Consider the following 13,101-nt stretch of genomic DNA (forward strand, 5'->3'; position numbering starts at 1 on the left):
GTTGAGATCTGGTGACTGTGGGGGCCATTTTAGTACAGTGAACTCATTGTCATGTTCAAGAAACCAATTTGAAATGATTCAAGCTTTGTGACATGGTGCATTATCCTGCTGGAAGTAGCCATCAGAGGATGGGTACATGGTGGCCATAAAGGGATGGACATGGTCAGAAACAATGCTCAGGTAGGCCGTGGCATTTAAACGATGCCCAATTGGCACTAAGGGGCCAAGTGTGCCAAGAAAACATCCCCCACACCATTACACCACCACCACCAGCCTGCACAGTGGTAACAAGGCATGATGGATCCATGTTCTCATTCTGTTTACGCCAAATTCTGACTCTACCATCTGAATGTCTCAACAGAAATCGAGACTCATCAGACCAGGCAACATTTTTCCAGTCTTCAACTGTCCAATTTTGGTGAGCTCTTGCAAATTGTAGCCTCTTTTTCCTATTTGCAGTGGAGATGAGTGGTACCCGGTGGGGTCTTCTGCTGTTGTAGCCCATCCGCCTCAAGGTTGTGCGTGTTGTGGCTTCACAAATGCTTTGCTGCATACCTCGGTTGTAACGAGTGGTTATTTCAGGCAAAGTTGCTCTTCTATCAGCTTGAATCAGTCGGCCCATTCTCCTCTGACCTCTAGCATCAACAAGGCATTTTCAGCCCACAGGACTGCCGCATACTGGATGTTTTTCCTTTTCACACCATTCTTTGTAAACCCTAGAAATGGTTGTGCGTGAAAATCCCAGTAACTGAGCAGATTGTGAAATACTCAGACCGGCCCGTCTGGCACCAACAACCATGCCAGGCTCAAAATTGCTTAAATCACCTTTCCTTCCCATTCTGACATTCAGTTTGGAGTTCAGGAGATTGTCTTGACCAGGACCACACCCCTAAATGCATTGAAGCAACTGCCATGTGATTGGTTGATTAGATAATTGCATTAATGAGAAATTGAACAGGTGTTCCTAATAATCCTTTAGGTGAGTGTATATTATTTAATCGAATTAATGACATGGTGTCCCGATTAATTAATTGCGATTAATCGCATATACAAATATTTGCACAAAGCTCATCATATAACAATAATTCAATATCTAATCATGAAATAATTATACATATTTATCTTTAAATATTTATATATATAAATAAAATAAAAAATATTCAGATATATAATTAAAATGCTTTACATTCTTGTGGCAGAAGAGTTCATCATTGATAAGACAATACAAAAAGCGGCTTTAGAATACAATGTATTGTTTACTTCCATATTATTGAACATAAGTCAATCATTGGCATACAGTTCACATCAATCCATTTTGCAAGTGAATTTGTCAGTCAGTTCGAGATTTATTATGAGTGCTTGTTTAATGGCCCATCAATGTACACCTCACACATGCTTGTGTAGTGTCTTGGGTGCTTTGCGTCATAAACATAAATGTTTTAGGTCACTGTGTCAAGTTAAATGTAGTTTAATATTAGAACACATCTTGAGATCCCTTTGTTCGAATTTGCGCTCCATCAAGTGTTTTGAACGCAAGAACGTAACGTGTTTTCTTTACTGTATAAACTGTGCGTTGCCACACAGCTGAAATTGCAGTTACTGCCCTCTGGATTATATATACATATACTATTTTTGTCTTTTTGTTGCTTGTTTTGTTATACTATTCAGAAGAGAAAGGCTGAGGAATACAAAGAGGTGTAGGCATAACTTAAAATAATGGATGAAGTGCAGGGGATGGAATGAGGTCCCGGGTCACTAAAGACTCAAGGTATACATTAAAGGGTTAAATGGCAGTATTTGAGACTCAAATTAAAACAACACTGTTTATCTCTATTATGTTGTAGTCCAACTCCCTCCATCAAATGGACCAAAAATTGGGAGGAGTTGTCCTTGGGAGGAAAGAAGTTACAGAACTTTAATAAAACGCTCAGAATAAAGAACATCTCTATGGAGGATGGAGGAGACTACATATGCACCATCTCAAATAGGATGGGCAGCTTGGACCACGTCATCACTGTCACGGTCGAATGTAGAATACTTAATTGCTTAACTTTTATCATTAATATTTATCACTATTGACTTATTACGTTGAGATATGGGTTTTCCTTAAAGGAATAGTTCAACAAAAATGGAAATTCGATAATAATTTTCTGAAACACCACTGAAAACATCCAAATTGTGAAAATGAATGGGGACTGGAGCTGTAAACCTCCAGAATGAATAAAAATCCCATAAAAATATCATAAAAGTTGCCCATATAACTTGTGTGCTATATTTAAAGTTTTCTGAATCCATACAATAGCTTTGTGTGAGGAACAGGCTATAATTTGGCCCGGTGTGGCCTAGAAAGCTATTGGTCTAGTTTAGAATATTCTTAAAAAACGTACCATTTGTGTTCCACAGAAGAAAGAAAGTAATACAGGTTCAAAATTACAGAAGGGCGGGTAAATTATGACAGAATTTACATTTTCGGGAGAACTATCCCTTTAAGAATGGCAAGAACTAGTTTAATATCAATCTCAATTCAATCTGAATTTCTAAATTGTGCAGCGGTTCCATTCTGGGTGGAGAGACCTGAGAGTCTGGTTTTGTCTCGCGATGACAGTGGTAGTATAGTGTGTAGAGCTGATGGAATTCCTCAACCCCAGATTCAGTGGCTGGTCAATGGATGGCCTATCATGGGTAAGAGACAAAACAGCTTTATGATCGAACAACTGCACTGGAAAGCTTTTGTAACATACACAATCTCTCTGTTCACTTCAGATGCCCCTAGGAGTCCGGGCAGAGAGGTTTCAGGAGAAACTTTGACGTTCCACTCTGTTGTTCCAAACAGTGCTGCTGTGTTTCAGTGCAATGCTTCAAACCAGTATGGCTATATCATGGCAAATGCTTTTTTGGCTGTAATGGGTAAGAGAGAGCAAAGGCTAAATTGACAAATGGTAGAATCTTTATGTACAACTTACTTTAACCAATGGTTGTAACTGGCTGTTGTCTGACTCTGTAGATATGAAACCACGTCTGTTGGGACACAGAGATGAGCTTGTTAAATCGACAGAAGGAAATCATACTCTTTTAGGCTGCCCATATTTTGGCTCTCCTAAGCCTGACCTGCGGTGGTAATTCTTTGTGTGTCTTGTCATTTATTGCCAGCATTCAAGTCAGTACTTTACAGAACTTGTCAGTTATTTTCACTTTTATAACATACCACAAATCTATGACAGACACAAACTGAATCAAATGAGACATATGTATAAAGTATGTAGCTCATGTAAGCAAGGAAATGTATGATTCACATTGCAGATGTTTCCAAATAGAAAATATGACTATGGTAATGCATTGGATAAACAGAACAAAAAGTTTCATCATTGTCAATATATTGGGTGTATGTGTGTTTTTGAGGTCAAAAGGAGGAATGGGTATATTAGAAGGCGGTCATTACAGGGTTCTTACGAATGGTACATTGGAAATCAGAAACACAAAGCTGCAAGATCAGGGAACCTATGTGTGCGTTGCGAGCAACGTCATTGGACGAGATGAGAAGGAGGTTCAATTGGAGGTCAAAGGTTAGTCTTGAGTTTGGTATCTATTTTAATTATGAAAACAAAAAACTTTTAATTTTAATACATGGAACAAGAAGGACAAGACAATTAATTATGGATGGTTTTGATTTATTACAGTATCATTTACTGCATAAAATGAGAAAAAAATATAAATTAATTAACCAATCAAATTGAACTTAAATAAAAAATAAATGTACATTTTATTTGTATAATATTATGCTGTAATTGTTATGTATGACCTTGTCTTGTTTTACCGTTGCCCCTTTGTTTTCCATTTTTGTCCCTTTTGTTATTCCATAGTTTTCACTTTTGTCCCTTTTGTAGCTCCACAGTCTTCTTGTTAGAGTTCGTGTTTTCTGTCGTTGTTTTCACCTGTCCTCATTAGTTTGCCATTTGCTTCTGTTTGTCATCTCGTTATCTTGTTTTGAGTTCTGTTTGTTCATTGGCCCCTTTGTCCCTTGTTCATGTATTTATACCCCGGTTTTTGGTTCAGTCCTTGTCTATCGTTGAATGTTTGTTAATGTAGTTAGCCTGGTCTGTGTTCCCTGCCCTAGTTCTCTGTTCATGTTTATTTCCCCATTGAGGGTTTTCCTTTGTGTTTTGTTAATAATAAAGAAAGCTGCATTTGGATCCTCAACCTTCGTCTGCCTTCGTTGTCTGCAATTCGTGACAGAACGATAGACCAAAACAATGGATCCAGCGGTTCAGCGAGCAAGCTGCCGTCTGCTCAGCCTTAGGCAGGGAAACCGTCCGGTGGAGGACCACATCCGCGATTTCCTCGCGATTGCGAGTGCCACCGAATTCCCTGACTCCGACCTGGTGGTGTTTTTTCAGGCCAACCTGGATTGTGCGCTCCAGGAGCGGTTACCACCTTCGACGCGCGGCTGAACGCTCCTCGAGTTCATTGAAGAGACTCTGCTGGTCTGCGCTTCACCGTTCACTGTGGGCGTCATCGAGGAGAACCCTGCCACTCCTCCCACAGTGGTAACCCTCCATTCGCCCGTGGTTCGTCCCTTCACGCCTGCCTTGGTCAGCGAGCCAGCGCGGCCCTCTTCATCTGCCCGGAGGAGGGAGAGAAGGCGGGCTTCCGCCTTCCGGCCCACACCTGCCCCGGTCTTCGAGCCTGTGCCCACGCCTGCCCCGGTCTTCGAGCCTGTGCCCACGCCTGCCCCGGTCATCGAGCCAGCTCCCAGACCTCCTGAACCGGTCCTTGCCCCATGGCCATCTCCTAGGCCACCAAAACCGGCCTCTATCCTGTGGCCACGTCCCGGGCCCCCTGACCCAGTCCCTGTCCTGTGGCCTCCTCCCAGGGCCTCTGACCCTGTTCCTGACCTGTGGCCTCCTCCCAGGCCTCCTGACCCGGCCACTGTCCTGTGGCCTCCCCCCAGGACTTCCTGCCTGCCCTCTGTGCCCCCTTGGACTTCCTGCCTGCCCTCTGTGCCCCCTTGGACTTCCTGCCTGCCCATTGTGCCCCCTTGGACTTCCTGCCTGCCCTTTGCTCTCGTGCCCCCCCCCCCCTGGTCTGCCCGTCTGCTCCTGGTGGGTTTTTTTTCTTTGTGTTTCTTTTATTTCGGATCGTCTGGGATCCGATCCTTTGAGGGGGGGCTATGTTATGTATGACCTTGTCTTGTTTTACCGTTGCCCCTTTGTTTTCCATTTTTGTCCCTTTTGTAGCTCCACAGTCTTCTTGTTAGCGTTCGTGTTTTCTGTCATTGTTTTCACCTGTCCTCATTAGTTTGCCATTTGCTTCTGTTTGTCATCTCGTTATCTTGTTTTGAGTTCTGTTTGTTCATTGGCCCCTTTGTCCCTTGTTCATGTATTTATACCCCGGTTTTTGGTTCAGTCCTTGTCTATCGTTGAATGTTTGTTAATGTAGTTAGCCTGGTCTGTGTTCCCTGCCCTAGTTCTCTGTTCATGTTTATTTCCCCATTGAGGGTTTTCCTTTGTGTTTTGTTAATAATAAAGAAAGCTGCATTTGGATCCTCAACCTTCGTCTGCCTTCGTTGTCTGCAATTCGTGACAGTAATATTCTAAATAAAATAAAATTCAGACTCAATCTAAATCTATTTTAAGGTTGTCTTTATTTAATTTGAATTGCTTTGTATATTAAGTACTTGTTAGTAGATTAAACCTGTGCTTGTTTTGTAGAGCCCACCAAAATCATCCGTGCACCGCACAATACTGTAGTCATAAGAGGAAGTCTGGCTCGATTTGATTGTAAGATCAAATTTGACACAACTATGGAGGTTGTTGTCACTTGGCTTAAAGACAAGAAGTTCTTGATCTTAGGAAGGAGGTAAATACAACTGGGCTGTTATTTCTGCACATTATTCTATAGGATCTTGAATTTGCTAAATTAAAAGATACAATTTTTAGCTATTATGTGTGTGTATTGTATGTAGGATGACAAAGGATGAGGATTCTCTGAGTATTGCTGATGTGTACAGAAGGGATGAAGGCATATATACATGCAGAGTTAAAAGTGAACTGGAGGAGGTTACTGCCTCAGCTAAACTCACTGTGATGGGTACCTATACAGTATTCTCTCTCTCTGTGTCACACACAAACACAAACACACACACACACGTTGGTGCGGCAATCCTTATTAGGACTCTCCATAGATATTATTATTTTTATACTGTACGAACTATAGATTCTATGCTCTAACACTAACCCTAAACCTCAACCTCACATAATACTTACTGCATTTTTACATTTTCAATAAAAAACAGTTTCATATGTTTTTTAAGCGATTTGAATTATGGGCACAGAAGGAATGTCCTCATAAACCACATTTATAGCAAAATACCTTTGTATTCACCAGTTTGTAACCTAACACATGCATATGCACTGTATGATATTGCTTTTAGACCGTCCAGACCCTCCCACTGATTTAGAGGTGTCTGACCCATCAGAGAGGAGTGTTAGACTCACCTGGGTACCAGGACTGAGCAACCACAGTCCTCTTAAAGGTATGCAATACACAGATTCATCCTAGTATACATTCAATTTAAAATAAAGTATTGTAAACAAACATGTAGCCTCACAATAATGTTTACTGAATTAATTCTCTTTTAGAATACTTGGTTCAGTACACCGAAGATCTCCTTGCTGATTATTGGCTGATACCGAGTGGCTGGAGGAATCTGACCAGTTACCCTGGCAATCTAAACTCTGTAATTTTACAGCTGACACCATTTGTAGAGTACCGTTTCCGGGTCATTGCTGTAAATGGTATAGGCCCCAGTAAACCCAGCTGGCCGTCTGTATACTACCAGACTGGTGGGGCTGGTAGGTCTTTTCACATATTAGGTCTTATGCTTCATATTAGCTGAATGGGTGTACAATATATATCTATTATTTTCACATTGTAATAGAAGTGTTTTTTGTTTGTTTTTTAGTGCCTGATGCCATTCCAAGAAACATTAAAGGACTGGGGAGTGGAGTGTTCAGAAATAACATGGAAATCAGCTGGGAGGTGATAATTGATGGATGCCAATTATTTTTGTTCTTTATTCTTTAGAAATCTTGCCTGTTCAGAAACGTCTAGGTTACTGTTGTAACCTCCGTTCCCTGATGGAGGGAACGAGACGTTGTGTCGAAGAAGCGACACTAGGGGTCTCTCTTGAGAGCTTCACACATCTCAGAACTTGAGAAAAGGCCAGTGAGAAATTGGCTGACAGAATTTGCATGTTCCGCCCCCGGACACACGGGTATAAAGGGAGAGAAATGCGTCTGTCCATTCTGGGCAGGTGTGGTCTCTGCGGGGTCTTTTCCCCTTGAAAGAATAGGAGTTGGAAAAGAACACCTTTCCTGATGCGTGTGATAGCGTTAAGATGACCCAGCCGCTTTAACTCTATGCAAGAAATATATAGAGAGAAAAGGCGCGGCTAGCACGGCTTGCTCCCATGCTTGGCATGTCGCCTTGTTCCCCCCTTCGGGTGTTGGGAACCAGAAGGTTATGACGATTTTATGGGGCATTGGGGAAGGGTACGTGCAGTCTTACGCGGCCTGTCATTTTGGCATGCAACTGCCTGTCAACACCTGCCCACACCTGCGTCAGCAGCACACGTACATGGTTCAGTGCATGGCGTGATTAAATATGGACCCCTAGTGTCGCTTCTTCTTCTCAAGTGACGTTGTGTCAAAGAAGTGACACTAGGTGTCCATATTTAATCACTCCATGCACTGAACCGTGTAGCCGCGCCTTTTCTCTCTATATATTTCTTGCATAGTGTTTTTTTGTGACATACTTTTTTAAGCAAATAAAGTTGAATGAACTGATACATTTATGTATATCTAACAAAGGTTTTCTGATCGCGCTGACATAAAATTACCATAAATTGAATTGATTTAATTTACTGATTTAGCAAAAATGCAATGTATATATTTTAAGTGAACCCAACACATCATTTGTTACAGTGCATTTATCTTGTTGCAGTTCCATATACTGTAAAGTTGCAGGCCACTGGCGAGCAACTGTTTTATGTACTTACTTTAGTACATTTTGTGCTGCGTAAGTGACAATTTTGTCCCTAATTGTGATATTTTTGTTCTGTGTGAAGCCTCTGGAGTACAGAGAATGGAATGGCCCAAAACTGGGCTATATGGTTTGGTGGAGACGAAGGGATTCAAGGGAGGAGTGGAAGAACTATACAACATACTGGTGGTGTAGCCACATCATCTATGACACTGACACCTTCACACCCTATGAGATTAAAGTTCAGGCAATCAACTTCTTCGGCTACGGCCCAGAATCCCCTGTCGTCATTGGCTACTCTGGAGAAGACCGTAAGTTGTATCACACCTATTTCAATAACCTAACAAATTTGATACATTGGATAGAAACTGTCAAAAAACAGCTTGTTACATTACAAAAACACAACACACAAGATTTAATTCAACAAAATATATTGCATGGCCCAAAAGTATGTTTAAGTGTGAACACCACACCAGTATGTGCTTGTGAAACATTTAATTTCAAATCCATGGCCCTAAATAGGCAGTTGGTTCTCACTTTGCTGCTATAACAGTTTCCAGTTTTCTAGGAAGGCTTTCCACAAGATGTTGGAGTATGGCTGCTTAGATTTGCAAATTTTTCGACACAAGAGCACATATTAGGGTGATCAGACACTGATGTTGGATAATGGTAAACATGCACAGACTCCTTATGGGCCTGGTGAAGGGGCCTGACTGAGTTCAGCATTCCGAACCATCCCAAAGGTGTTTAAAGGTGTTTTATGCACCTGTACGTAATGGCCGTGGCTGCAATTGACAAACCCATTAATTAGAAAGGGTTTGTACAATGTTTACATATTTTGGACATGTAGTATAACAGAATATTAAAAACTACTTATGTAAGCGATTCATTTCAGAACATACAGAAAATCTAAAATCATTCCTTAAAGAAATGGTTAAAGAAATGGCTAACAGTCAATGCTTCTCTCAAATTGGATTCCTCAAACAGGTCCTATTGCCGCTCCATCCGAGCTGAGGGTATCAGACATGGAGAGCACAAAGCTGACAGTCCATTGGGAACCAGTAGCAAGGGCTGATATCATGGGTGAAATAAAAGAGTACAAAGTAAGACTTGAAAACATGGACATTTATAACAGTGATGTCATTATCAGTCATTGTACTTGTAAAAATAATCTGCTAAAAGGTGAAAGATTTGTGGCTTCTAAGATGAATAGTTCTGATAATGCCCAAATAATCAATGATATGGGCCACTGATGGAGCTGTTGCTGATTTCTCAGATTTACTACTGGAGAGAGAGCAGTCGTCTGCCCTGGCATACTGTAAGCAGGAGGATTAAGACCAAGAGTTTTAAAGCTAATGGACCACGTCTATCTGGAACCCTGACTGGTCTTGTCCCTTATAGTAACTACAGGATGTATATTGTAGTGGCCAATAACCGCTATGAGGGTCCGCCTAGCCACACTATTGAGTTTCAGACACTTGAAGGAGGTACAAATTTGAACAGCCTGATATTGAAATATCTTACGCACACATATATGGCCCTGACCAAATGCATCTCCCTTTCAATCTAGTGCCATTGATTCCCAGATCTTTCAGAATCATGCACAAGCACTATGACACCATTTACCTTGACTGGGAAGAACCCGCAGAACCCAATGGTATTCTGACAGGATATGTCCTCAAATACCAGACCCGTAAGTATTGCACTCATTTCAAATACACATGAATGCTCTTGCAATTTCTATGAGTAAGTCTGTAAGGACTTTCCCTCTGTAGTGAACGTCACATTGGCCGACAGAATCCAGGTGGAATACATTCCTCCAAACATCACCTACTTCTCCCTGCGTCGTTTTGACCGATACACAAGATATAAGTTCTCATTGGCAGCTCAGACCCAGGTTGGAGTAGGGGAAGCGTTTACGGAAGAATCACCCCATTTTACAACCGAGGGTAAGAGTTCATTCTCAAGATTAACCAAGAAACTTTTTGAAAATGATTCCTTACTCTTAAAGATGTTTGCTTGTTTTCTTGTGTGTGCATAAACAGAGCATACAAGGGAGCAAGTGGACATTGTGACGCAGGGTTGGTTCATTGGTTTGATGTGTGCGACTGCTCTTCTGGTCCTCATCATGCTTATTGTCTTTTTCATCAAGAGGAGTCGAGGAGGAAAGTACCCAGGTAAACTGAAAGTGAGACAGATTGCCCTAACAACAACAACAAAAAACTATCTATTACATTCAGCATTATTATGAGGCACCTAAGATACATGTGGCAAAATAAATATCCTTGCTTTTGATCTTTTTTGTTTTGTTTTGTTTTGTTTGTTAGTACGGGACAAAAAAGCTTTTGCGCTGGAACCTATGGACGATAGGGAGAATGGAACATTTGATTACAGGTAACTGTGTTTGATAAGCAGCATCCTTTAAATTCACTACATAGAATGCAAATAAACACAAATATTTTTCCATTTGATTAAAAAAAATTATAAGTTTACTTGTATTCAATACTGGAAAAGTTTTTTTTAGTGTTGCACTTACAGTACATGAAAACAGCATGTGAGGTGCATTAAAGGGTGAAAAATGAATGCTATAATTTACATCATAACATTATTGTATTAGCACAGGTTGATTAGGAGTAGATAAAGTATGCCACAATAATTGTCCCTCTGTCCCCTCAATTCATCCCTTCATTCATCAAACATGTCTCACTCTGTTCATTCTTCCTTTAATTTTCACCCTGTCTTTTGCAATTGGACCACTGAAGGTCTCTTGAGAGGTATGATACATGTCATACATAACAAGTGTTAACCTTTTTAGCTAGTTTCTTATTTACTTTAAAACAAGACATAACATAACAATATACAAAATGAAATAATTGCATTTTTATATTTTTTATTTTTACTGAAAATATTGATTGACTTCATCAGTAGAATGTCCCACGTTTTACCCAATATAAATATATATATATATATATATATATATGTATATGTGTATATATGGCTTCATTATTACTGCAAACTGAGTAAGTGTATTTGCTTCCCCACACAAAACTGCACACTGATGCAATTTTACGACTTTAATATCTACTGCAGGATAACACGAGTGCCCACCTTGCCCTACTCTAGACGGTATGTATCTCTTTTAGGGTTGTTTTACAATCAGAGGCTTGTTTGGAATAATATTAGCCTACCATTTCCTTCACAACATTATTTTAATGTATTGAAGTATCTAATCTATCTAATTTAATGCATTTTTTCCCATTGCATATTATATTACCAGTATTTTACATGAGTGAAATGTACAATTCTATTTCCAGGTTTAATATAAATTAGATTTGGAGTCCCAGATTTTCAATATAGACTTCTGAACCCCAATGCATGTTTATGCAGCAACACCCGTTTGTGTGTTTTTATGTTGTATTTCACCCCAGTGAGGAAGAAAGTCAACAGGGACGCAGTCAAGCTGCAATCGAGCACATTGGGAGGAGAACAAACAGTGACGACAGCCTCATGGAGTACGGAGAGGGGGAAGAGATCGAGTTTAATGAGGATGGCTCTTTCATTGGAGAATACACGGGCATCAGTAAGAGGAACATAGATAGGAGCCCATACCATGACAACTCTGAGCCCACATCTCCTGTGGCCATCTACTCTTTTGCTTAGAGAAAGCATGAGCTAATGTTGGGATGCCCACCATCATAAACTGCCTTTACACAGCCGGAGGTGACTTCACATCCTACAACTGAGAGTGAACTGACTATACTCCTTTTTTTTATGTGGGACAGGCTGGAAATTATGTATAAAGGTGTGTTTAGAAGGTGTTTGGCCAGTTAGCTGAGTGAAGCTGTGTTTCTGGGGATTTCATTACACCAATCAGATTTGTTATTTGATTTTTTATCTACAAATCATGTGAGGGAAAGCCGGACAATGACATCCTGATGTGTTTATCATGTTGATAAGAAGATAGAAGAGATGTGGCTGATGGAAGTTTGATTAGCTGAACAACTCATGTTCACTCATTTTCCAGTCAATTCACAGACATTTACTTACACAGATATCTGTTGAAATGTTGGATGTACAGAACTTCCACAATGCGCTTTTATGTAACCAGTGTTTCATATCACTGATAATTGCCACTAATGCTGATTTTATATTGTGAATTATAATATATCTCTTCATGTGTGTTTGCTTATCTGTTCTGTGATTCCTTGTAGTAATGGTATGGTAGGTTACATTACCAGAAATACCTCGGTCTAACTTTCAGCTGCTTATTTAAAACTCATGCATATTACAGAATTAGGTGCATGATATCTATTGAATTTTTCTGTAAGAGTACTTAAGTGTTGTAGTCCTTTTGCTTAAATTATTAAAAATCATGAAATTAATAAATTGAATGTCATAACTGCAGTAAATATCACAGAACGTACAGATTTTCATGATATATGCAGATAAATAGCATTTTTGTTCATAACCACTGTGTTCTAGTGATCAATATTTGGAGTTTTATATGAGGGTAAAAATATTTTGTTCTGACTGATACAGTGCTTTGATATAACTGTAGCCAGCGGTTGTAAAGAAACAACACAGGATACAAAAATATGTTTTAGGGGTTTTATTTTGAAGGCTGTTTATAAAAAAGAAAGAAAAAAAATGGGGCTGGATATAAAAAAACGAATTAAAACGGAAATGGAAAACAATTTAAATATGGTTCGGCAAAACACGTTAGAGGCTAATGTCAAATGAAAATACAAACAGTGCATTAGCTAAACCATATACTTCAACACATATACATGCTTACATCATTCACAGCGTTTTATGCATTTAAGCACTTACTTCAATCACTCAAATCATCTTATGCATTTAACACATTCTTTAATCCCTCAAAGCATTTTATGCATTTTTAACCTTTCAGGACATGTATAACAGTTTAAAGCAATAGAATTCTCTCTATACATGTTCACTTAATTGGAAAACACTCTGGGCTATAAATCATTAAATAAGATATGATTAATATTACATTTACATTCCCAGTCCTTGTGTGCCAAAACCCGGTCAAACTCCACA

At 39.8% G+C, this 13,101-nt stretch overlaps 1 protein-coding gene across 3 annotated transcripts in view; it reads left to right on the forward strand.

The window, feature by feature from the left end:
- Positions 1–12,458, forward strand: part of nfascb (neurofascin homolog (chicken) b) — a 34,390-nt gene extending 21,932 nt beyond the window's left edge. For 2 of the 3 annotated variants that reach the window (XM_052106299.1, XM_052106301.1), the window contains 20 exons: positions 1,845–2,029; positions 2,551–2,682; positions 2,764–2,907; positions 3,005–3,116; positions 3,400–3,563; positions 5,709–5,856; positions 5,963–6,087; positions 6,431–6,532; positions 6,639–6,851; positions 6,962–7,038; positions 8,126–8,351; positions 9,028–9,143; positions 9,317–9,527; positions 9,611–9,733; positions 9,816–9,989; positions 10,086–10,217; positions 10,368–10,434; positions 10,803–10,814; positions 11,131–11,166; positions 11,469–12,458. In XM_052106299.1, coding sequence (XP_051962259.1) covers positions 1,845–2,029; positions 2,551–2,682; positions 2,764–2,907; positions 3,005–3,116; positions 3,400–3,563; positions 5,709–5,856; positions 5,963–6,087; positions 6,431–6,532; positions 6,639–6,851; positions 6,962–7,038; positions 8,126–8,351; positions 9,028–9,143; positions 9,317–9,527; positions 9,611–9,733; positions 9,816–9,989; positions 10,086–10,217; positions 10,368–10,434; positions 10,803–10,814; positions 11,131–11,166; positions 11,469–11,700 — 2,731 coding nt within the window. In that variant the 3' untranslated portion in view covers positions 11,701–12,458. The remainder of the gene's footprint in view (positions 1–1,844; positions 2,030–2,550; positions 2,683–2,763; positions 2,908–3,004; positions 3,117–3,399; positions 3,564–5,708; positions 5,857–5,962; positions 6,088–6,430; positions 6,533–6,638; positions 6,852–6,961; positions 7,039–8,125; positions 8,352–9,027; positions 9,144–9,316; positions 9,528–9,610; positions 9,734–9,815; positions 9,990–10,085; positions 10,218–10,367; positions 10,435–10,802; positions 10,815–11,130; positions 11,167–11,468) is intronic. The other variant, XM_052106300.1, reaches the window with a different exon arrangement.
- The last annotated feature ends 643 nt before the right edge of the window (positions 12,459–13,101 follow it).

Source organism: Xyrauchen texanus, chromosome 35, assembly GCF_025860055.1.
Source record: "Xyrauchen texanus isolate HMW12.3.18 chromosome 35, RBS_HiC_50CHRs, whole genome shotgun sequence".
Classification (NCBI taxonomy): domain Eukaryota; kingdom Metazoa; phylum Chordata; class Actinopteri; order Cypriniformes; family Catostomidae; genus Xyrauchen; species Xyrauchen texanus.